Source organism: Juglans microcarpa x Juglans regia, chromosome 4D (genome assembly GCF_004785595.1).
Source record: "Juglans microcarpa x Juglans regia isolate MS1-56 chromosome 4D, Jm3101_v1.0, whole genome shotgun sequence".
NCBI lineage: Eukaryota > Viridiplantae > Streptophyta > Magnoliopsida > Fagales > Juglandaceae > Juglans > Juglans microcarpa x Juglans regia.
The window spans coordinates 33,725,071-33,751,355 of NC_054600.1; the positions used below are offsets into that span (position 1 = coordinate 33,725,071).

General features: G+C 35.7%; 1 protein-coding gene across 1 annotated transcript in view; it reads left to right on the forward strand.

The window, feature by feature from the left end:
- Positions 1-4,086: 4,086 nt before the first annotated feature.
- The window catches only part of LOC121261278, a 38,727-nt gene continuing 16,528 nt past the window's right edge, over positions 4,087-26,285 (forward strand). Inside the window, exons 1-24 of the mRNA XM_041163572.1 lie at positions 4,087-5,330; positions 6,386-6,527; positions 7,135-7,413; positions 7,756-7,923; positions 8,025-8,237; positions 10,881-10,975; positions 12,303-12,477; positions 12,975-13,399; positions 15,025-15,148; positions 17,621-17,710; positions 17,787-17,858; positions 18,543-18,680; positions 18,873-19,026; positions 19,142-19,509; positions 20,531-20,994; positions 21,079-21,423; positions 22,081-22,305; positions 23,042-23,132; positions 23,296-23,373; positions 23,483-23,773; positions 23,884-24,081; positions 24,249-24,737; positions 25,540-25,701; positions 25,918-26,247. Coding sequence (XP_041019506.1) covers positions 4,414-5,330; positions 6,386-6,527; positions 7,135-7,413; positions 7,756-7,923; positions 8,025-8,237; positions 10,881-10,975; positions 12,303-12,477; positions 12,975-13,399; positions 15,025-15,148; positions 17,621-17,710; positions 17,787-17,858; positions 18,543-18,680; positions 18,873-19,026; positions 19,142-19,509; positions 20,531-20,994; positions 21,079-21,423; positions 22,081-22,305; positions 23,042-23,132; positions 23,296-23,373; positions 23,483-23,773; positions 23,884-24,081; positions 24,249-24,737; positions 25,540-25,701; positions 25,918-26,247 — 6,033 coding nt within the window. The 5' untranslated portion in view covers positions 4,087-4,413. The remainder of the gene's footprint in view (positions 5,331-6,385; positions 6,528-7,134; positions 7,414-7,755; positions 7,924-8,024; positions 8,238-10,880; positions 10,976-12,302; positions 12,478-12,974; positions 13,400-15,024; positions 15,149-17,620; positions 17,711-17,786; positions 17,859-18,542; positions 18,681-18,872; positions 19,027-19,141; positions 19,510-20,530; positions 20,995-21,078; positions 21,424-22,080; positions 22,306-23,041; positions 23,133-23,295; positions 23,374-23,482; positions 23,774-23,883; positions 24,082-24,248; positions 24,738-25,539; positions 25,702-25,917; positions 26,248-26,285) is intronic.

Genomic DNA, 26,285 nt, shown 5'->3' on the forward strand with positions numbered 1-26,285 from the left:
ATAGTATTTTATGAATTCTATTAAGATGTATTTGAATATAAAAAAATTAAGATATATATTTAAATATATGAATTAAGTTGAGATGGGTTTAAAATCCGGTTTGGATAACAATCCTCCTAACTCATAGAATCTCGATTCATTTCATTTCATTTCATATCGATATTGAAACACCATAAATATTTTTTAATTTTTAATTTTTAAATTTTTTCATCTAATAATTACATAATCATTACAACTTTTTCAAACTTTTAAATAAAACACAAAACACAATTCAACTTTTTTAAATACTCAAAACAAAAATTATATTAAAAAATTATATTATAGTAATATTGTAACTTTATAATTTTTTTTTTATTTTTTTCTCCCTCATTTCTCAAAACCTCTCATAAACGTGTTAACTCAAACTATTTCATAACTATTCACAAACAATTTCACACAAGATATAAAAAATTAAATTATTTATTATATCTTATATAATCATTTGAAAAAATTGTAATGATTATATGAGACGAGATGAATTGAGATAAACTCTAAATTCAAACGGGATAGAGTGAGATGTATCAATGGCCCAATAAGCTAAAGAGAAATGATATATATAAGTCCCAAATATACAAACATCGCATAAGCCATTCTTAAAAAAAGTTGACTCCACCATAAAAAAAAGTGTGAATAAGTCATTTTTTATTGATCAGGCCTGCATTTTTATAAAAAGTTTGTCCAATACTTATATATTTAGAGTTTGTGCTATTACTCTTAAACGACGTGGCGTCATACTCTACTAAATAGGGGTGTGCACCCGGACCAATTTTTTTTGGGTCAGGCTTGGAACCCAAAAATTCTGGTGTATCCAGGCGGTTATCCGCCTGGATTACACCCGAGCGGGTGAGAAGAATCTAGATCTGGTTACAGATCGTCGGATTCAGTTCTGTGACCTAGTTATCCGTAACCAGATCATTTAAAAAAAAAAAAAATTCTGCCCCTCACTACAAAAGTGCAAAATCCCTAAGCTTTTGAATCCCTTTTGCCTTTCCGATTCCATTATGCCTACTCTCTTCAACGCAGTCATTTCCGAATCCATTATACCTTCTCTCTTAGACGCAGGCATCTCTTATCCTTTCTTAATCCATTATGCCTTCTCTTTTCAACGCAAGCGTATATTCTCTTTTACGAATCCATTCTCTTTTCTTTTTCGAATACATTGTACCTTCTTTATTCAACGCATGCGTCTCTTCTGCTAAATCCCTTTGTCTTCCGAAGTCCTTTGCAGTTTGCGCATCTGGGAGAGAGACGCGAAGGCTATCATCCAACATTTCTGAAATCTAAGCTTGTAAGGTATATTTCGCAAGCCCTTCTCTACTCCGTCATCTCTCTTTATCTACTCTGTCATTTTCTATACAGTATGGTCATCTCACTTTCTCTACTTTGTTAGTTTTTGTAAATGATGGGTTTAGGGATTTTTTATTATGAGTGTTGGGTTTTTTTTGTAAACGATGGGTGTTTTGAGATTTCTGTGTTTTAAGATTTTATTGTATTTTTGGGTGTTTTAAGGTTTGGTTGTAAACGATGGGACCGAGTTATGAAAGAGGGAATAAGAGAGGGTTTTTTTTTTTTTTGTTCTTTCTTATGTATGATACGAGTGGTTGTTTATGATGGGGAGGGTTTGTTTATGGTTTTGAGGAATTAACTAAGGTTTTTGCATATTATTTTAGGGGGGCAAGGTGGGTTTGTTTCTGGTTTTGGGAAATTAACCAAAATTTTACAGCATTATTTCATGTTCTCCCATTTTCAGACTTTCAGCAGACTTGTTTCAATTAAAATGAAATTTTCAGTGGGTATAACTCTATTTCAGCTATAGAACACTCTTCTAATTGTTTTATTAATTTATACATCATTATAGGGGCCAGGTATTGCTAGTGTACGTGGGATTGATGTAATTCTTGAATTACATCAATTATTTAGTCTTAATTTCCAAGTAAAAGAAGTGTCTTTCCCATATTGATACTCATTGTTGTAGATATTTGGTTGGTAATTAAAACATTTATATGGTCCATTAACAATTCAGTGGCAAACTTGATAGTTTAGATTATGATTGGTATTTTGCTCTTAAACATATTCTTGTAGATCTCTCAATTTGGTATCATTATTGTATTAAATTCTTGTTTAGATTATGATTGGTTTTTTTTTTCTTCTTCCTTTTTCTCTTCTGCATTTTCTTATTTGCTTTCCTCTTTCTTTTCCTGCTCCTTATTTTCCTTCAGCAAGAGAAAGCATTAGGATATTTTGTTAGAAATGTGAGCTAAGAATTGAACTCTCACTCCACCTAAAACCGAGTTGTAAAAACAAATAACATAGCACAAAGTAAATGTAATAACTAATGTCTTTACATCACCGAGTACAAGTACTCTAGCTTACATGACTACATTAGTTATGGTTTTTGTACAATTTGAGATCACAAAACTATTAATAATTAGCTTATACTCCTACATAATTATTCAAGTTATGCAGTGCTTTTTGAATCTTCTGCATAGTGAACTCGGGTCATTATAGCTTACATGACTACATTGATTCTGTGTTTTTAAAAAGTGTAAAATGTGAAGAAAATTATGGTACGACATATTTGTTTAATTGGCCAAGCTTGTTTGAACTTTTATATGAGAGAGCTCCTAGAAGACAGAGAATACTTTTTATTGGTGATATAGACCCAATGACTAAAGCTGTAAGACAATAATTATTGTAGTGTTTTTGTGAGGTTTTGTTTCAAGTTTTATTCACTTGTTATTTTTGACTTTTTGCTTATAATCATTATAGTTTTTATTTTTCTAATGTAATTGATGTTGTTAACAGCTTATGGAGAGACAGTCCAGTAGAAAATTTCCTCCCAATTCCAGATTCAAGACGTGAAGATTAATGCATTTTGTTATTGTTTTAGTTTAATTAGTTGTGATGTATTATTATGTCTTTTGTTTTTTGTAAATTTATGTTTTGCATTATGACGTAACAACAATATTATTTATTTTGTATTTTTATTTATTTTGTACTTTAATTTTTTTTATAAAAATATTTTAAAAAGTATTTAAATTATTATTATTTTTTAAATCGAGGTAATTTTAGCATACCATTTTTTTTAAGGGTGCTATAAAAACATTTTTTTAAGTTTTAAAGTAAAAAAAAAAAAAAAAAAACCAAATTTATCCAGTTATAACCCGGATCCGGATTAAACTTGGATATTCAGTTACAATCTGGATATCTGGATTGAATTTGGTTATCCTCTCGCCTGGATTTTAGCATTCGAATCCGGATCCGGTTATGTCCAGATATCTGGATCCGGATTTGGTTGAATACTCCTACTGCTAAAAAGACATTAATTGCATTATGTAAAATGACCTGTACGTATTAACCACACTCGATGACTTAACAAATGAGAAACTTTGCCATAGAAAATAAATCTAGGTGAATCCGTGCAAGTAACTTATAGGTTACATGTATTATCTTTAATGACTCTTTTATAGATAAATGATTTATCCACAAAAAAATTTATAAAAATAAATACATAAATAGATGTACTTTGATATGATACGTTAAATTATAAAACTATTTTTATTAAATATTCAAACGGCTCTAAGTCAATCACAATAATATTTTTCAATCATACAGTGCTCTTTTCTCATCTAATACTTGCAACAAATACAAAAAAACACTATTTTTTAAGCAGATAAATATAGTTATGCAAGCAAGGAGTGTTGAGAAAGCAGAAGTGATGGAAGGTAAGAAAAGTGGCCGTAATAGTTTTAAAATTAGTTATTTTAATGTGAAGATTTATGTGAATGAAATAATTAAGAGTTAAATTTATCTTATATTTATAAAAAATATACTTTAACTTTAACCAATCCATTGATTGAGAGTGCTAAGAATAAAATAAAACTATTGTTTTAATTATTTCAATAAGTACATAATATAAGTTAACCGAGGAAGGACACTAGTAATTTTTATACGACAGAAGGGGATTATTTTTTATATTTTTAAAAAAGAAAAAACATAAAGACACGTCATCGTTTAACCCAAGATCAACTTGGAATGTCTTGGATTGGTCCCTTCTACGTTACCAGGAAAAACGAAAACGAAAACGACAGTCGCTTTCTCTGGTTCTCCGACTCGTTCCGGAGAGGCGAACACCCACTGTTTTTCAGACATAACGGTATTCTATACGAAACAAATCTCGAACAAATTTTCTTTCCAGTCTGGAGGACCCCGTAACCGTTCTGCCAAGAAGCTTGCTGTCCAAGAAACTTCAAATTTTAACCGTTTCCCAAGGACCAATCCTAACTCAAGAAGATCCAAATATAATACCACTCCCATCACCCCCATGCTCCGAAACCCCAAACCCTAACGTTTCCCCCCGCCCTCTGTACATCGATGGACAAAGAGGTTCAAATCCTCTCTCGCCTCGCTGCGAACCACCTACGCCTAGCTCAATTCGAGCCCCTCCGAGCCATTATTCTCGCTCTCCGATCTCGGAACTCCGACGTCGCTGTCGCCATCCTCCAAACCATCGTCGCCCATTCTGACCGATTCGAAAACATTCTCTGGTCACCTTCTTGCCCATCCCCACCTCTCCTTGCATACCTGTCCACTCTCGAACTCTTGCAATTCGATAATGCCTCATCGGCTTGGAGCTTCGATCCTGAAACACTGCGATTACGGGCCGAGTTCTTGCTTTTAGTTCAGCAACTGATCGACCGTGTATCGGAGAGTATGCGTAAGAACTTTGATTTTGAAAACATGGAGAAAGATTTTTTGGCTGAGAGTGAGGGTTTGGAGGAGCGAGCCGTGGTATTAGATAAGAGCGAGGATTTGAGAGATGCAAATGGTGAATTGGATGATTGCGTGCGGGTCTTGGATAGGGTTTTAGAATTAGGCGCTGAGAGGTTGAAGCCAGATGTTGAAGGGGACGAAAATGACCGGAACGAGACTCGGATAAGTCCAGGTGCCATGCCAATTGATGAAGGTGGATTGATGTGTTTGAGCAGGGTGATATTGGATCATTCGGATGTTTTTGATGCGCTGTGTTGGAATATACAGCGGCAAGTTAGGGGGTGGGAGAGTTATGACTCGGGTTTAGCAATCACGGTCCAGGGGGGTGAGAATGCAAAAAAAGAGGAATTCTCAGTGGAGGAGAAGGATTTGAAGGTTCTTGGTTTAATACAGAGGATTGTTCAGTCCGCTCATCTGAACGCTATGAAGGAATGCATGAAGGAGGGCGATGTAGAAGGAGCGATTTCTCGAATTCGTTTTCTTCACATTGATTACGGAGTGGAAGAGGCCGAGTATCGGTATTTATGTTTTTATTTTTTTTGACGTATATCTCTTGGAAGTAGCGGCTACGTTTCTTGTTAGGTTGGACTGATAATGTTTTACATGACTTTACAACTCCTCCCAGTGCAAAATCAGTTGTTGTACTCTTACACTGCTTCGTGTTGTTAATAACTGCAATTAATCTCTATCTTTCCACACAAGAATAAAGGTGAAACCTAAGTGGCAGGATTCTTTTGATGGTTGCTTTGGGTGTTGCTGATAGCGGTTATTGACACATAGTTTAGAGCTTTAAAAGCTAGGCTTTGTTGTCTCGATTGCTTTCAAACATAAATGAGAAGTGCTGCCTTAGGTTGCTACATCCCTTGTGAATATGTCAGGGGATGGCATTGATGCAGTGTTCTGAAACTAGGCTAGAATGGCCATAGTTACTGCCTCAGCTTATAGACCTGCTTAGAGCTCTTGGGTTTGTGTGGGACCCTTCGAAAATATCACACGACTTTAAAGATTTTATGGGGTTGGGAGATTGTTTTAACAAGGTTCTATGTTTGTTACTAAAAAGGGTCCCCTTGTTCGTTTACAGACAAGGAAAGTAAAGAAATGAAAGGAAAAAAAGAATTCAGTTTCATTGTCCCTTGTCAAATTTAGTTACATAAAACTGTATTTAATATCATGAGTTTCCATTTAAACTAGGGGCATTTTTAATTGAAATTATAAATTCATGAAATGACAGTTATAGTTCACGGCTCATGTATTGAATATTGTTTTTTGTTGTACGAGTAATTCATGCTGCTAAAACTTGGAGAGCTTTGGTTTTCTTGGAGTGACCCCTGCTGTTTTTCTAATGGAATCGGGCCCTCGAAAATTGTTTTAATTTATCTGTGCTCAGTTTCTCATTTTGTAAGGAGATCATGTTGCAATAATCTTTATACATTTTTACTTATTTTTCATGGAGGTCAAAGTCTAGTTTTATGCTTTCATGTCCCGACAATTAAGAAACTTGTCTATATGTTTTGTTTCTGTTCTCTTATTCTCTTCTAGATGTCTATTTGAAGTCATTTGTTGTACCTTTCAGCATGGTTTTGCAAGATCTAATCAAGAGCATTTTGTTGAGAAGGGAGGGTTTTGACTCATGGCATGCCATGAGAGAAAAATTGCTATGGATTTATGAACAAGCCCTTTCATCAAATTGCAGACATCTTGTTCAAATGATTCAGGTAATAACTTTTCCCTTTTCTTGGAAGGGATCTCATCAGTAGCTTATTCTTTATCAGCTACAGCTGGCATGTTGTCAAAACTTTTGACCATGTTCTTTTTAGTATATGAGTTAAACATGTGAATCCGGTTAGCTAAGAGGTATGGGGGCTGTGTCGAGTAACTGAGTATTATTTGTCTGGTTTTTACTTTATTTTGTGTTCAGTATGCCAAACTCTTTGATGAAATATTGCCTAATTGGCATTGGATTAAATTGAGTTTAACTTGGAATTACTGTGAATTGGTTTATGCTAAGGTGCCCTTTATGAAGGCATGGAATTGTCCATTGGCACAAATATGTGCATGATCTTGTGATTTGACATGGGAAGCTAAAGATTTACAATTTAGTGAAAATTTATAATAGATATTATTTGGCCATTCTTGTTCATTCCAAGAATGTAGTCTCCGATCAAATTCTTTGAGATAGTAGTTCAAAGATTTCCACTGAAATACATCATATTTTATCATCCTTGTGGGGGTCCCAAGGGTTGAGTTTGACATTATCAGTTAAGTACATGCATATTGTCAAAATTTCATCCTCAATGAAGGATTTGACTTTATTTCATGCAGTTTATTCAAGACGAGTCGCTCTCTGAGGAGATTGGGATGAATGGAGCTCTTAATAATAGCCAGCTTCCACCTCCACTTGAGCGCTTTCAAAGATATCTTGTGGAGTTGGAATCTAATGAAGATAGATATGACAAGTCTTCATCCTTGAATATGGCTGTCACTTATTGTACAAGAGATATGTACCATTATGCTCGTGTTTCTGGATTACATGTACTTGATTGTGTCATGGAAAGTGCCCTATCTGCTGTGAAGAGGGAGCAACTTCAAGAAGCTAGCAATGTATGTGTCCAGTTTTATGTTTTAATTGAAGAAAAATTCTACTCATCATCCTCACACCACACATACACACCACACATGATTTTTTAATTTTTAATTTTTAATTTTTTCCCCTTACCAAATGTGTGGTGTATGGATGATGAGTAGTAGAATTCAATTAGTTTAGGAGGAATAAGTGTGGTGTGTGGTGCGTGGGGATGATGAGTAGCAAAGCTCTCAATTGAATATGTGAGCATGTAATTGATCCCCTTTTTTTGGGAAAAAGTTTACTGAAGTTACATTTTTTATTGTCGAATTGATTGCATCTTTAACCTTACAAACCTTGTTGGTCTGTATATGTGGCAGGTTCTTATGTTATTTCCACGGCTTCAGCCCTTGGTAGCTTCCATGGGTTGGGATTTATTATCTGGTAAAACAACAGCACGAAGGAATTTAATGCAAGTGCTATGGATAAGTAAGTTTCATGTACTGCAATTGGAAGAGTCTCTGCTCTATGGTAATCAATCGAAGGAGGTAACAAGTTTTAAAAGTTTATGATATTAATTTCTTTGGCACAGCATGATCTCACCTTTACTAAAAATCAGTAGAAATAATGCCTGTTTTGATCTTGGCAGATATCTTGTTTGGAACATCTATGTGATAATTTATGTTATCAGCTTGATGTTGCCTCTTTTGTTGCCTGTGTCAATTCTGGTCGAGCATGGAACTCAAAATTCTCGCTGTTGTCTGGAAAAGAGCAAACAACATTAGGATATGAAGGTGCCCAGTCAGACGATTTTGTTGAAAATCTTGTGTTGGAAAGACTATCTGTACAAAGTCCTCTTCGGGTAAGAATGTATGCAGTTTGTTAAGAAAGGCTAGGTATTGTCTGCCTACCTGAACTGCATCTTTACCATGCTATAGATTTTTTTTTAAGAATACCAATGACTCGTGTACTTTTTTTTTTGTTCATCAGTGACTCATTTTTTTGATAGTTAATTGTAAGTTTTATTGGTAATACCAATAAACATAGGCCAAGTACATAGGTTGTATACACAGGAGATACATCTAATTAGAATTAGGAGCCAATGTTCAGCAGTGACTTATTAATGATTCAAAGTAATAAATTGTCCTAAAACATAAAAATAAAACATCATATTTTTGGTATTTGCTTCATTTAAAATTACATATATTAGTGGTAAAAGTTATAACCATTAGTATTCACAGATGACCAAGTAGTGGAACTTCAAATTTGTGCTGAGTGTGGTTCCTTTAATTAATGAATGAACTCAAACCAGCAGAATAATACGGAGAGCTGTTGAGTCCTGCTTGATTTGTTTTGCAGACTATTATTAAAAAATAGGTAAGTGATGGTGATCAAGTTTGAAGGCCAATGAGAATAGTATGAAGTTAGATAAAGATTGAAAAAAGATACATGTAGCTGACATTGCTTGCTGAGCCGATTCCAATTAGTTGGTATTAGGACTTAGTGAGTAAATGTGGAATCGGTTGATCATTTGTTTCTGCATTGTGAGGTGGCAACGACTTTTTGGGACGAGATTTTCAGCAGGTCGGGTATTGCTTGGATGATGCCCAAGAGGGTGGTGGATCTCTGGGCTTGTTGTAAAGGATTTATGGGCAATCATCGCATTGCTGATATTTGGAACATGATTGCTTTGTGCTTAACGTGGTGTCTATGGCTGGAAAGGAATGGAGGCTGTTTTGATGACAGAGAACGATCGTTGGGAGAACTTGGAGAGTTTTTCTTTCGAACTCTGTCTTTGGGCGAAAGTTCTTGTTTTGAATGGGGATAGTTTAAATGTTTTTCTTTCAGACTTCACTAGTTCCTAGTCCCTAGCTTGTATGTAGGTGTTTCCACTTGTATACTTCTTGTGTACTTGGGCTATGCCTATTTACTTGCATTAATAAAATCTCTTATTACTTATAAAACAAAAGACTTAGGGAGTAAATGCCTTCTAAACTAGTTGAATCTTCTAATCCTTTGTTATAAGATAGAGAGAGATTACTCATAGGGTGCAGCCTTGGGGTGGACTCGATTGTCTTTGAGCTCTCACCAAAAGCAGGTATTTCTGTTCTGGGAAATGTTGAGAAGAGCATTAGGGTGGTGAAATTGTCGTTGGGCAAAATGAGGGTGGTTTGTGGCTACAGTGGAAGCAGCGACATGGGCAAAAGGACGGCCAAAGTTTGTGAAATCCTCCCATGTCAGAGACAGATCTTACCTTGGCCAATTTGATTCAATGCTCATGGTAAAGGGATGTTTTGATATAAGGTTTTCATGGATGGTTCCCATATGTTAATGTGGAGTATTTTGCACGGATGCAATGCCCAAACTTTTGCAGTCTGAGAAGGACAGTTGTAGAGTTAAAAGCTACAATATTTAGCACTCTTATGTTTGGTGGCTGCTTACCACAACTTCCAATCTCCGTGTTCTCTAGACTTCAAAGACTCTTGTTCTTTTTCTTCTTCTTGTTTGTTATGTCCCATGTACTTGAGCCTTGCCTATTCTTATTCTCATTAAAATTTTGTTTACCGATAAAAAAAAATATTTTCTTTGTACATTCTTTGTCACTTGGATCGCACCCCTTTGCACTGTTACTAAAATACGTTAATAATAAAGAACTTTATTGATAGCTGTTTTTAGTCTATTTGGGCTTAAACTAAGGGATAAGTGGTAGACTTGTTAGCATGTTGGAAAGGATGGTTTGATGGTAACCACAGTGAGACCCTGTGGAAATTGATCACGATTTATTTGATATGGTGCATATGGGGAGAGATGATCGGAGCTTCGTGAATAGCACAAAGACTCGGTGGACCTCAAGACTTTCTTTTTTAATCACTTTACCATTGCATGAGAACTTACCAATGTTTTTTCTTGCTTTGGCTTCTAGGATAAAACTTCTCTTCTCACAAAAGACTTAGGCCCTGGTTGGATACGCATTTGGTCTCATCTCAACATCCAAACACTACTCAAACACAAACAATTTTTAATTTATTTTTCATACATTTTCATCAAATTTTTACTAATTATTACAACTTTCCCAAACTTTCATATAAAATCCAAAAAACAGTTCAACTTTTTCAAATCCCAAAACAAAAATAATATTTTAACAATATTTTAACTTTATAATATTTTTTATTTAATTCTTTCTCCTCCTTTTCCAAAACCCAATAAAAATCTTAACTCAAACTATTTCACTACTATTCACAAACCATCTCACTACTATTTACAAATTTCTCATCTCATCTGACTATCCAAACAAGGCCTTGACAGTAATCAGGTTACATGTTTTAGAGCTAAATTCTCGTAATTCATTCCTTTGAAAGCATAAGTGGTTTGAATTCTTGCCAACGTGTTAGTGGAATTTTACACGGTATGCATTTTATGTACTGCCTTTTGTTCTTATTATTTTTTTGGTTATTATTAATTTCTTTTTGAAGCATTGACATGTGAAACACTATCTTTTCCGTAGGTATTGTTTGATGTTGTTCGGGATATGAAATTTCACGAAGCTATGGAATTGATCAGCCTGCAGCCAATTGCTTCAACCGCAGATGCCTGGAAGAGGTGTATAGGCAAATTCCCTTCTGAACTTTAGCTACTTTGTTTAGAGCTACTTGGAATCATTATAAAGTTCAACAATTTTTCTCTTCTAGGAAATGTGGGATCACATTCACCAAGCTTCCTTTCACTGTTTGTAAATTGGGGCATCACAATTTCTCCAACTCAAATGCTTGACACCCTCGTTAGGCCATAATATTGTGCCACGGTTCAAGATTTAACACGAATCAATCCCCACACTTTTAATTGTTTTTGACTTTAAAACCATTTCTAATGACCCAAAGAAAACCTTAGTCCCTTTTAAATTCATTCTCTAAGAGGACTCGCCAAGCTTACACAGTTGGAGCCTCTGGAATCATATAAAGCTAAGAACTTCCTCAAAAGCAACGTGAGGTCCCATTTTCCAAGGTTCCATTCACCCCCCCTCCTATAGATTTGGGCCGTTACAGCTTTAGAACTCACTTCTAGCAACAATCCAATCTTATCAAATATAATTCAAGGTCTTTCCTTTTTCTGATAAAATCTATTGCTGCCCATCATGCGAATAGTACTACATTTTAATGTTTTTCAAGAACATGTGAAAGTGTCATTGTCTTTCTAAGACGTAAAAAGGTAATGATATGGGTATTCTGATTGTGCTGTGCATGTAACAATAGCCAACAGGTATGTCCTGTTATGGACAAGAGCTTTAAGAGACTGTTAACCCTACAGATCTCATTACAGTTGTTTTCAAACGAGTCATTATAAATGTTGAAGATGGTCTATTCAATGAGTCCAGTTTATGTTGATGATGGTTTATACTTCCTCCTCAACATGTGATTATCCTCTTCTAAAAAAAATGCATCAGGAATATTTGATGCCTTGACATGGTTATTTTATTATATAACCTTCTTCCAATTTCCCATGTTTCAGAGCGAGGGATGGTCTATAGGATTGATACTTTGGGCTTTTCATGGACACTTGTTCCCTCCAAGTGAGGGATGCGGAAATAAAAATCTAAACTTGACAATTCAATATAGGAACACATTATGTGACAGAACAAATGGAAAGTAACCCTAATTTCTGTGATGGAGGAACATTAATTTAAAGCATTAGAAAAAAAGAATTGGACATTTAAGATATTTGGCAGTGCCCATGCATTATTAATTTTGGGGCATCTCTATTTGGTACCAATACTGAGATTTACACCTGATGTCTGTGTGTGTCATAGGTGTTGCTATTCAAGTTTTTTTTAACCTTCTCTGTTCGGTTTGCCTTTTTGACTTCCAATATGCTCATATATTTTGTTTTTGTCGGTTTTTTTTCTTTTTTGGGGGGTGGGGGGTTGTGGCAGAAAGCAAGATGTGGAACTTATGCACATGCGCTATGCTCTAGAATCAGCGGTTCTTGCACTAGGAACAATGGAAAGGGGCATGGCAAATGAAAGAGAAACCCATCACCAGTGGGTATTAGGCCATTTGAAGGACCTGCAGAACCATTTGGGAGCCATTAATAATATTGCCCGCAAGGTCAACTGCTTATTTTAATGAACCTTTTGCATTGTGGTTTCCTTCTTGTGTTGGGCTGTTGTTATCTTCGTAAACTTGCATGGCCAGTCCAATTTATGATCTTCAAACAAGCACGAACAGAGTGTTACTTTTGTTGAAAGTCTAGCCTGTTATTTTTCTTAGGACTCAGCTTTTAGGAAAAAAAATTAATTATAACTATTACTGATTCATCATATTAAATGTTATCTTCACCATTAGCTGTCGTGCATCCCATCATTGTATCAAAGACTAGCTGCATTTTATAGGCAGCATCTGAAGTGATTCTTTCTTGGATTTATTGCTCTTTTAAATTTTCTAACTTGACCTTTTGAGAGGTTGTAGTATACAACCCATGGGCTGATAAACTTTTATCACCACTAATTCATTTAGTTCCCAAGTTTTGGGATCATAGATTTATTGTTTTCTGTTTTCGTTATTTTTCCCATATCAATTCATGTTAATTGTATTCAATGTTGCAGATATTAATGGTGAATGTTATAATTTCGCTTTTACATATGGATGATCTCTCTGGGAATATGGTACATTGTGTCTCCCCAGAGAGAGACTCTGAATCTGGTTACACCTGTGCTTGGGAAAATTATGATCTCTCTCCATGTGATGAAGGAAACAAAGTGGTTATATATTTCACGGAGAGAATACTTGATATATTACATCGCAATCTTCCTTCAGCTGTAATTGAACTAGAGCAAGGACTGAGTGAGGGTGTAAGAACAGGTGGAAGACAGGCCTTGGAGTGGAGAGTCTCTGTTGCTAAAAGTTTCATTGAAGAGTGGGAATGGCGTTTGTCAATCTTGCAGCGCCTTTTACCATTATCTGAACGCCAATGGGGCTGGAAGGAAGCATTGACTGTATTACGTGCAGCCCCATCCAAACTACTCAACCTGTGAGTTTAATGAACTCTTTCTGAAATTCATAAGATGAGTAACTATTTCTTTTTTTGATCAGTAAATAGGAATTTTATAAGATGAGTAACTATTTCTTGCTCGCTATATGTATGCTACATATCTGTTATTAATTAGTTCCAATAATTTTTGCAGACCAGATTTCCGCTTCTTTGGTTGCTGATAAACTTGATTATAAAATGTGGTGAATATAAAAGTTTTTAATCTTCGTTGTTAAGTTATAAAGAAAAGAGATTTCTCAACCCATTTGGTGAACCATCATAGAGTTTTTATTTTTATTTTTTTATTTTATCAGTAAATAAGAATTGGAAAATGATAGGGTTACTACCCTCCTTCTACTCATTTACTACACTTTTTGTATTTGATTTTTTTTTAAATTTTTTATTTTACTTAATGGTTAAGGAAGTAACTATTAGTAAAATTATATATATTTTTAAATTTTTCTTAACGATTAAGGATGCTAAAAAAATACTTAAAAGAAAATGATAAAAAAATAAATACACTACAAGTAGTAAATGGGTAGTAAATAAGTAGTAACTCCATCACCCATAAGAATTTTATTAAAATAGGTGGAGCCAAGTACACGGGACATATGTGAACCATCATAGAGTTCAAAGTCATTATGTTCAAATTCCTTTATATTTGGATGGTTTCTCACAACAGCTGCCGCTTCTCTATAATTCATGGTTCTTTGTTCTTTTTCTTCTTCTATTTAGTAGGGTATGGTCTTTTGTATATTTCCCATGCACCTGGTTGTGCTCCTCTGAGCTTTTAATGAGATTGTTTTACTTATAAAAAGTAAGCTCATCTATGATGGTTGATGGCGGAGTGTTCAGAAATCCTCAGCAAGCAAGATTGGAGCTGTAGTGTTCAACACTTTTAAGGCCCCATTTGGATGTTGAGATGTCTCAACCCATCTCCTCTCAACATCCAAACACCACTCAAACACAAACACTTTTCAATTTCAAATTTTTAACTTTTTCATCTAATCATTACAACTTTTCTAAACTTCCGAACAAAACACAAAAAACAATTCAACTTTTAAAATCCAAAAACAAAAATAATATTAAAAAATAATATTCTAACAATATTTTAACTAATTTTTTTATTCAACCTTTTCTCTCCCCTTTTCCAAAACCCCATAAAACATCTTCACTCAAACCACACTACTATTCACAAACTATTTCACTACCATTCACAAATCTTTCTTCTCATCTCATCTCAACATTCAAACGAAGCCTAACTCTCTCTCTCTCTCTCTCTCTCCCTCTCTCCCCCAATATATGTTTCATTATAAGGTCAAAATATTCTTGACTTCGGTTTTGGTTGTGTCCTTTACATGTAAATTCTTTTAGTACTTTTAGTTGGGTGTTTTGCTCTGTCCAGCTCTCTGATTGATCCAGAACATACATGCTTGGTTAGGGGCAGATTTGATTGAAATTCTTAAAGCTGAGGGTCAGGGTAGGGCGAAGTGTTTCTTTTTTTAATGACTGCTCCTGATTTGTGCCTGTCTTGTTGCTATTATCATAGGCATTGATGAGACCCCTAGCCGGGCAACTTGCATCAGTACCTAAGGTGAATATTGTTATGTTATTCTATTTTGCAGTTGCATGCAAAGAGCAAAGTATGACATTGGAGAAGAGGCGGTCCAGCGATTTGCATTATCTGCTGAAGATAAAGCTACACTTGAATTAGTTGAATGGGTTGATAGTGCCTTCAAAAGAGCATCGGTATGGTTCCGGTTGGTCTTTTTTTAACTTTAGATTTTATGCTTTCCCAGAATTATTACTATTGAGTTCCAAAATGTGTATATATATGTATATATATATTTATAAGTAATGAAGTTTCATTAAAAAGGTCAAAAAATGCATACTCCATGTACACATGTTGTATACAAGAGAGATATGTATCTAGAAAGAGGAAAAGATACAAGAAAATCATGCAAGTTTAGCCCATTAAAGTCCCATGGAGTAAAATAATGAAAAGGAAGTCTTGAACATTACATGTAAATTTATTCTTTTACTTATAAAAAGAAAAAATTGTTCTTTGCACGAAGCCTATTCCATGATATACATATGTGTAGACCATATACACATATAATGTGGGTTTAAGACTTTGAGAACCTTTGTCTCCTTAAAATGCCTGTCAAGCCTCGTGGACTCCTCCCCACATGGACTTGAGAGTTAGGTCATCCAGTTTGGGCCTCCAAGCAAACTGTTCAGATAACAATTCCTTAACGAACTGTACGACATGACTCCTAATCTTATTTTGATCGGTAGGGATTGAGCCATCAACTAGGAGCATCTCAATAAAATTGTTTATTCGATTCGAGTTGGCCACCGGCAGCTCTTTCTTTTGCTTTTCTACTTTAACTAGTCTATGCCTACTACTCTACTTCAATTGAGCCATATATGTATGCGTTAGAGGCTTTAATAGTATCTAACTTTTTGATCACATTCGCAGCTCTAGATGAATGGTTTGATAGTGCCTCCCTTGGTTGGAAGTTAGAACATATTATTGACACTGCAGCCATTGACTGGATTTGCCAAACACTGAAAATTTGGGTCCTGTGACTTCTAATATGACGTTTTAGTTTACAAATTAGAGTTCGTGATTGATTGTTACATTTGTCTTAGCAGTCCCATCTTAGACTAAATAAAAGGGTATATAGTAGTTTCTATTATTATTGAACGTGGGGCATAGCTGCTGAGGCATGGTTACATGGAATTTCCTAGGAGAAGGTAAGTGACAAGGAGCATGAGTTTCTGGTCTCCCATCTTTGTAGGGTAGGTCTGAAGTTTTTAAAAATTTCTTTAATAGTTGTGAAAGCTTTTTGAAAGGAATTTCTAATTAAGTTTTGTGGAAGTGGTGAGACCCATTGAGAATATGTTTGGATGGAAAAGTTTTTTAGTGGAGTTTTTATGGATGGTGTAATAAGTAATTAAAAGACTTTTTTTTTTAAAGAAGAACATCCACCTCATGGTGACCACAGGGTGGACTAGATTGGGCCACAAGTAGTGGCTGAGTTCTGGCCACCATGGGGTGGTTCCTCCATTCTTGTTCAATTATTTTTGTTATTTTTATATTCATATTTTTAAAATATTATTTTTTATCTGGGAGAGTTTTATTTGATCTTTTGGCTGTTTTTGGAAATCCATCTGACTAGTGAGTTTTTGCACCATAGAGGTTTGGTAAGAAAATTGTCTAAAATATGAAGAATCCCAAAGGGTTCTTGACACCCAAACAATCTTGTTTCTTGAATTTTCTGGCTCTTTTTACTTTCTCAAACTGGGAGCTTTTGTTTGATGCATGTGTATCGTGTAATTTATTTTCATGGTTTTAATAAAACTTACCTCACTGAAAAAAGAAGAAGAAGATTCAGGTCATCCTCTAACAGTATAGGATTCTGGTCTGCAGTATCAGTTCTGGTTGTAGGCCTGGTTTGAGGTTTGTCTTAAAATAGTGGGTTTTCTCAAAGAAAATTTCAGGTGAAATTTTAGGCTTCTTTATGTATTTGTCGAAAAAAAAAATAATAATTTAGTTGGTTTTGGCGGAAAGGTTGTGACTGAAGACGCAAAAGATGCAATTTCTGGGTTGTTATTCCCTAGCTTTGATGGTTCTTTGGTGAAGCAGTGGCTTTTAAGTTGAGGGAAATTTTGTTGTTGTACATCAAGCTTAATTAAGATGATGCAGCCTTAAAATCTCGGAGGATGATCATGCCAAGTAGGGATTTAATTTGATTTATTTCACCGTCTAGCACTCAGGTCTTGGTATCAAAGATGTTATTCTTGCCCATAAACCTAAGAAAACAAGGAAAAAGAAAGCAGAAGAAACGTGTATGTCAAGGAACTTATAAAAAAAATCTTGCATTTTATAATTTCGTTAGTAAAAATTCAGGCTGTACTCCATGTAGAGTATCTTTCATCCATCATTTTAACTCTGGTCCTTTAATTTTTGAGGCGGTAAGAAGTTCAGAACACCATGCTGCTCCAAACATTTTGATGAATATAGTTCAAATATTGCCCAGAAGATTGTGTTGTGATATTTGATGTCTTTATGATTAGTACTCATACTTGCTTCTGAATAAATCTTATTTTCGTTGCAATTTTCAGTTAACTTGGGAACTTATGATTTTTGCCTATAATTTTTCCGTCCATTACAAAAGGGGATCTTCTTGTTTTCTTTAATTTATTTTTTTCCAGGTAGACGATATAGTGTCGTGTGCTGATGACAGTGCAGTACAAGATCTAGATTTTGCTTCTTTGCGCTCGCAATTAGGTCCTTTGGCTTCAGTAAGTGCCCACATTATTAATTCTCTGTTCCCCTATTCTCCATTTCGGTAAATAGTGAATATTACATATTCTCCAGATTCTCCTTTGTATTGACGTTGCCGCTACTTCTGCGAGGTCAGCAAAGATGTCACAAACGCTTTTGAATCAGGTATTGGTTACTTATCCACTACAAATATAATGTTCTTCTTTGGTGTGGTTGTAGTCAAATGAGTGACATCTCCTTTTCTTTTAACAATTTTATTCGGGTTTTTTAACATTATATTTAAATTTTCTAGTTCCCCGGCAAATAAGAAAGGAGAGATCTTGAAAATGTCAAGGAATTTTCACTATTTTTTAAAAATGTAATGGCAATGACACCAGTATCATATTTAGTTTTTTATGTTACTGTTGTGGAAGATATAGTGGAAATCCTTTTTTCTAAGTACTTAGTGACTCATATTAAATGATTAAATGATACCAAAGTTTTCTTTACCTTCAATGTTACTAATTTTCTTACACAGCCTATTTCATAAACTTTTGAAGATGCCATCTTTCAATTCTTGATGTGGAAGTGATATGCAAGAAAATTTGCTTTAGAAAGAAAATGACCTACCTTCATTGTTATCATTTGTCAGTAATGACTTTTTTTACCTGTAGAGAACACAATACTTTTGGATCAACTGCATTTGCTACATCCTCAGCTTTATCAGTTCCCCAGTGTATCAATAATTTTTCAGAATGATTTTCTTTTGCTCCATGTTTTGAATTTTTTAGCCACATCCTTCCGTCCTCCTAGTGAGATGTTGCCCTGTGGTATGTTTATACATTATTCATTAACTTGTATCATATGCAGGCACAAGTTATGTTATCTGAGATATATCCTGGAGGTTCTCCAAAGATGGGATCCACTTACTGGGATCAAATCCTTGAAGTTGGAGTGATTTCTGTTTCACGGCGGGTCCTCAAGCGACTACTTGAGTTCTTGGAACAGGTACAATCTTATATATTTATATGGTTGGGTATGGAGTTATTGTTAACCCATCTAATTTTGGTGTGGTAATAAGTCCGTGGAGTGAGGGCTTCTTAAAAAATTTGAGCTGTTAGTTGTCTCATAAAAATTTTAAAGAATGGTCTACAAGAAGATAATATGTGGCTATTGATCCTGTTCTATGGTCTACTCCAGGATAACCCTCCTACACTTCAGGCCTTGTTATCTGGGGAAATAATCATCTCTTCTTCTAAGGAGACCCACCGACAGGGACAAAGGGAACGTGCTCTTGCTATGCTACATCAGATGATTGAAGATGCTCACAGGGGCAAGCGTCAGTTTTTAAGTGGTACTTTTCTTTTTACTTCTCTTTTGGGGGTTTATGTTACAGACTCTCTAAACTTCTTTTTGGACTTCCATTTTTTCAGAGTTGTTTAATGTGTTTTTATACTGTAAAATTGTAGGTAAGCTTCATAATCTTGCAAGAGCTGTTGCTGATGAAGAAACAGAACTCAATTTCCCTCAAGGGGAAGGCCCACATTCTGATCGAAAGGCTCTCTCCAATTTTGACAAGGATGGGGTTCTTGGGCTTGGGTTAAGATCTGCCAAACAAATACCCTTAAGCCCAATGGCTACGGAAACTGGTGTGCAGCCTGTTGATTATGACATGAAAGATTCTGGGAAGAGATTATTTGGTCCATTAAGTACCAAGCCCACAACGTATCTTTCGCAATTTATTCTCCATATTGCTGCAATTGGTGACATAGTTGATGGGACTGATACAACTCATGATTTCAACTTCTTCTCGCTTGTGTTTGAATGGCCCAAGGATGTAAGATATTTTATTTTCTATATTGAAGATTATCCTTTTTTGTTTGCTTTCAAGTATTTCTCCTTTCAATTTCATTGTAGGGCAATTTTTTGAAAAAATGCTAATGCTTCCAGAGTCCATATAGTTATTTACTACTAAGAAGAATGGTATAGAATAAATTTGGATGTTCTAAAAAATATTAAGGAGAAATAATTTAGATGAAAAATACATCATTAGCATGTTTTGAGACCACAAATTTACCACATCACTTTGGGATTGGGGAATTTACCCCGTGTGTTTGCCCAACAGTAACTTAACACTAGTCAAGATACATGATTTTACAATATGTTTATATGATGAGGAATGGTAAAGCATGCAAAAGAAATTACGATAATTTGATTCATACCTGTTGAATAGCTTATTGTGTATATATTATGAGTTGAATCTACGCCTATTGATGAAATTTTTCCATGTCATGAATAATGATCAAGAAAACATAATTGCGAGGGATTTGGTTTTGAATAATGATGATAGAGATTTTTTTCAGTCCATGGAGATGTGCTCCAATGTTATTGGATTACATTTTTCTTTAAAACCCATGATTGGCTTATAAAAAATAATGATGATAGAGATATATGTGGGAAAATGTCCCCTTTTCTTATTGAATGATAGGTTGAGCTTAATGTTCCCAATAAATATGATTAACATGTTGCTTAAATATAACCGTTAGTCAAATAGAATTTAGTATTAGTTACATTAAGCTGGAAATAATAGTATCTTTTAACTACAGAAGGTATCTGCATTTCTTTCTTTCTAGGTTATACTACTGTTGAAATGCTACCACCAAATGCCTCATAGATGACTATATATGAATGACCAGTCTGGCTTGAACTTTATCAAGGAGATGTAGGAACTAGGGTTCTAAAGTACAATACAAGTTTTCAGCAAGCATCAATTACAAGTTAATGCTTTAAGGAGTAAGCATATCTTCCTTTCCGACAGGATCATAAATATGTTCATGTATCATTATTGTATCTTGCAGCTTTTAACTCGTCTGGTCTTTGACCGAGGCAGCACCGATGCAGCTGGAAAGGTTGCTGAAATTATGGGTGCTGATTTTGTGCATGAAGTGATCTCTGCATGTGTACCTCCAGTTTATCCTCCACGATCTGGGCATGGATGGGCATGCATTCCTGTCATTCCTACCTGCTCACAGAGTGACTCTGAAAATAAAGTACTCTCCCCCAGTTCTAAAGAAGCTAAACCTAATAGTTACACCCGTTCCTCAGCAACACCTGGAATCCCACTATACCCTCTCCAATTGGATGTAGTAAAACATTTGGTTAAAATATCTCCGGTGAGGGCTGTCTTAGCTTGTGTTTTTGGGAGCAGTATATTGTACTCTGGCAGTGACTCCTCTATATCAGGCTCCTTCAATGATGGATTTCTTCAGGCACCTGATGCTGACAGGTTGTTTTATGAATTCGCGCTTGATCAATCTGAGCGGTAAGATACTTCCACAGGGAGTATTTTTCACATGAAGGATTTACATTATGGTTTTCAAGTTTAACCTTGTGTTTTGCTGTACAGGTTCCCAACTTTAAATCGATGGATACAAATGCAAACTAACCTTCATCGAGTCTCAGAATTTGCTGTCGCAACAAAGGAAAGAGCTGATGATGCCAAGCTTAAACCTGAATCAAGATATGCTATTAAAAGACTCCGGGAGCATGACAATGATACAGAGTCAGAAATGGATGACACTATTAACAGCAGTAATATTTCAGCAGCTTTGCAAGAATCCAGCAGTCAAGGGGTTTCGGCTCTTGATCCTTGGCACGATTCCTTGAAATCTGAGGTTGATGAACTTGATGCCACAGTTTTCCTTTCTTTTGATTGGGAGAATGAAGAACCCTATGCGAAAGCCATTGAACGGTATTACTGCCTATAGTCTCTCGCTTCAGTATCCCTTACTATAAATCACTGGTTAACTTGTTTAGTTTTCTCGGTTGTATTCTTTAGTCATCTTTGTTTTCATGTTTTATATGATTGAAACATAATTTTTTTTGGATCAGTACTTCCAATTTTTTGAGTTGCCACATCCAATTATCCTGGTTTGAATTGTTATCACCATGGGGCTTGTTTTGTCACTTTCTTGTTCAGCTGTATATCTGGTAAGTTTGTAACTTGTATAAGAAGGATTAATAAGAATTGTAAATGGTTCTTGAGATGGAAGAAAAAAAAAGGAACAAAGACAGATGTACTGAATCTTAACCAGTAACAGTTTTCTCTATATAAATTGTGAATTGCATTTAAGACGTTAAGAAGTTTTTAGGAAGAAGTTTCCTGTTTTCTAATGGCGTATTGGTCAGAAAACATGTGTCAAGACATGACAACATTAACAGAATCAGTGCCTATCTTTCTAGTTTTCCTCACCACTATTTTCCCTTTTCTTTTTCTTTCTGGGTTTTGTTTTGAAAGGTTTAGTGGGCCATTTTCTTCATGTTTTGAAAGTTTTAGGTTTTAGTGGTTTGTAGTTGTTATTTTCTCCCCACGACTTAATATTTTTTGCACACTTTCTCCTTCTAATAGGTTGATTGATGAAGGAAAATTAATGGATGCTCTTGCACTTTCGGATCGCTTTCTAAGTAATGGAGTATCAGACCGGTTACTTCAGCTACTCATCGAGCATGGGGAAGAGAATAATTCAATCTCTGGACAACCTCAAGGGTATGGCAGCCATAACATCTGGAGCAATAGCTGGCAGTATTGCCTGCGGTTGAAAGATAAGCAGCTGGCTGCTAAACTTGCCCTCAAGTATGTGTGGGTATTTTTAGTTATTTTGATACTGGCGAATGCTTGCTTATACTTTTTTTATTAAGTGAATGCTTGCTGATACTTGAGACACAACATTTTTTTACGACCAGCTTCTCCTTTGATTCTTCTTTTCCCCAAATTTGAAGCAGTTTTTTCTTCTCCTTGTTAGTCCATGCTATCTGATATCTACGATTTTAAAATTGTTACAATGTTAGTATTTGCTTTATAGGAATTGTTGGTCCACTTGGTTCTTTTAAAGGTCATGGTTGAACCCTGGGTTTGGAACCCCGGTAGTTTCAAGTTTTTATTTCTAGTGTTTCCTTTTCCTCATGTTGATTTGCAGTTTTGGGCGAGGGAGAGGTATTTGGTCCACTTCCTGACAGTTAAAAAGCTTTTGGGTGGATAAAATAAACTGCACGTCCATTGTCTGATCACCATAAGAAAAATTTAGAAGTATTAATCCTTTTTTTTTTTTTTAATCAGCTTCTAGTCCTTTTTTTTTACTGTGATATTTAACCACGTCTTTCAATCAGCATAGTCCTTCTCATTATTTTTCAATCTTACAATATCTTTTGTTCAGCGCCATTAATGGAGGAGCTAGCTATACATCACTTATTAATAAATATTTCTTATCAAAATAGAAAATGGAGCTATACACGTTTTATTGATGTTTATGGGGAATATTGGCATGCTTATACCTGTAGGCCGTAATATTTAAACTCACATTTTATTCCAGGTATATGCACAGATGGGAACTTGATGCTGCTTTGGATGTTCTGACAATGTGCAGCTGTCACCTGCCACATAGTGATCCACTTAGAAATGAGGTGCTGGTTTTATTAATTGTTTTGCTTCATTGTATTTTTGTTGTAATTTGATGTGTTGATTCTTTTGTTTGAAGCTTGGCAGATTTCCTTTGTATTGTTGAATTTATATTGCTGCTTTAGTCTATTATTTTTCCTTGATGACATAATTTTTTTAGCTGCTTAGGTCTTGCAAATGAAACAAGCTTTGCAGAGGTACAGCCACATATTAAGTGCAGATGATCATTATAGTAGCTGGCAAGAGGTTTTTATTCTGTCCTATATCTGGATTAAGATAAAAAGCCTCGCAGAGAAAAAGTGCTCTAAGAATTTGCTGCTAGGAATTATTTCTCCGTAATGCTCTTTATTTTCAGGTTGAAGCAGAATGTAAGGAAGATCCTGAGGGCTTAGCACTTAGATTAGCGGGAAAAGGAGCTGTTTCTGCTGCATTAGAAGTGGCAGAAAGTGCAGGATTATCTATAGATTTGCGGAGAGAACTGCAGGGCCGGCAACTTGTGAAACTTCTCACTGCTGATCCTCTCAATGGTGGAGGTCCAGCAGAAGCTTCACGGTTTCTTTCTTCCCTACGTGACTCAGATGATGCTCTACCAGTTGCCATGGGTGCAATGCAGTTGTTACCTAATTTACGGTCAAAGCAACTTCTTGTAATTACTTGTCCTCTTTCTTGGAGATGTGATTCAATTACACTCATTGTCTTATTGGGTGTTGAAATTTCTTGTTACTTAATTATGACTTTCTTTCTGCCTTTTCAAAGGTTCACTTCTTTCTCAAGCGAAGAGAAGGAAATCTCTCAGATGTTGAGGTTTCACGGCTTAACTCCTGGGCCTTAGGTCTTCGTGTTTTGGCTGCCTTGCCTTTGCCATGGCAGCAAAGATGTTCTTCACTACATGAACACCCTCATTTGATACTGGAGGTGCTTCTGATGAGGAAACAACTGCAATCTGCAGCCCTGGTACTGCAGGAGAACGTTTTAGATGCTTAAACTAACGTGCATTTTTCTTAAAAAATAATAAATCATTTTGGACGCCCATTGATCATGCCTTCTTAAAAAAAAAAAAATCTTCCTATGTTCAGGTATTGACATCATGAACATTATGTTTGGATTATATTTGTCAACAGATCCTTAAAGAATTTCCGTCATTGAGAGACAACAACATAGTTATTGCATATGCAGCAAAAGCTATTACTGTCAGTATTAGCTCCCAACCTAGAGAACATCGGATATCTGTTTCTGGAACAAGACCAAGGCAGAAAACAAGAGCAGGTATTCCTGCACGGTCCTCTTTCACCAGCAGTCTAAGTAACTTGCAAAAAGAGGCTCGCAGAGCTTTTTCTTGGGCTCCACGAAATACTGGAGACAAGGCTGCTCCAAAAGATGTTTATCGGAAAAGAAAGAGTTCTGGTTTGACTTCATCTGAAAGGGTTGCTTGGGAGGCTATGACTGGAATTCAAGAGGATCGTGTTTCATCATATCCTGGAGATGGGCAAGAACGGCTCCCCTCAGTTTCAATTGCTGAGGAATGGATGCTGACAGGTGATGCTGTTAAAGATGAAGCTATTCGTGCATCTCACAGATATGAAAGTGCCCCTGACATTACTCTCTTTAAGGTATTCTAGTGAAACAGCTAAAATATGTTTTGTTCATATGTTGGAAGCTCAGCACTGTGTAAATTATATTAAATCACTCTGTGTACTTGGGTTTCGCTTACTCTCTTCTATTAATAAAATTCTAATTTTTCCTATAAAAAAAATCACCATTTGAGTACTGGTACTGCTGTACGTAGGGTAGCCAATTACTATGAACCTAGAATGGGACAAGTGTTAGTCGAAATAAGAGATAATGATTGTTGGTGCCTATGACTCATTGTGAGTGGGAGATTGTTTGTCTCAAGCTCAAAGCGGAACACATGTTACTGATCCAATCTTGGAGTTCATCTCAGGGCCTCACCATGCTTGAGTGTGGAGTGTAGTATTAAGTACTTGTTTTATACTATTGGTGCAACACAAACTAGCAAACAAAGATGGCGTAACTGTTGGTATGTGAGGTTGTGCAAGTGCAATTTTGGGTTAATCACACAAGTTTTTGCTTACATCATGAGTTTTTTTTTTTAAAACCAGAATTTAGATCCTAGATATCCTAGAAGAGAATTATGAGAAGTTGTAGTTATTAAAAGAAAAATAGAGACCAGAGTTATGAGAAGTTGCGGATTATGTATCTGTTGAAAATTTAGATATGTTGATAAATTTCTCCTTTGAAAGCAATACCACTCATATATGTAATGTAGAAAGTGGCCACTTTTGGCCTCGGAGTTTATGCATATGTTGTTTAGATTTGTGACTTGTGCATAGAATAAATTTTTTTTATGCTGCTGCTCTGAGTCTGTTGAAGGTTTGGGTGTTTTATTTCTAGGCACTTCTTTCTCTGTGTTCTGATGAGTCAGTGTCTGCCAAAAGTGCCATGGACTTGTGTATCAATCAGATGAAGAATGTGTTGAGCTCCCAACAGTTGCCTGAGAATGCATCCATGGAAACAATTGGTCGAGCATATCATGCCACAGAGACCATTGTACAGGTATTACATTTGCCTAGCCCTTAGAATGCATGTCAGGAGAAGCAATCGATTTTTCACATGTTTGTGTTATGTGCAGTCATTAGAAACCAAAAGTTAAAGTAGGCAAGGACATGCATTTTTTCTTTCATTACTCATGACCATATGGCCTTGTTATCCAATTTCCTTTACATGTCTAGTTTTTAATGCTTGAGATATATTTGCTGTGTTGCATGCCAGGGACTACTCTATTGTAAATCCTTGCTGAGAAAGCTTACAGGGAGTAGTGACATGTCAAGTAATTCTGAAAGAAGTAGGGATGCTGATGATGCATCTTCTGATGCTGGTAGCTCCAGTGTGGGTAGCCAGTCTACGGATGAGTTATCTGAACTTCTTACACTGGTAGAAATCTGGCTAGGACGTTCTGAGCTGCTTCAAAGCCTCTTGGGATCAGGAATTGCTGCTTCTCTTGATGACATTGCTGATAAGGAGTCATCTGCACATCTCCGTGACAGGTTAATTGTAGATGAACGATACAGCATGGCTGTGTATACTTGCAAAAAGTGTAAGGTAAACATAATGCGTAGACATTTTTGTAATCAATGTTG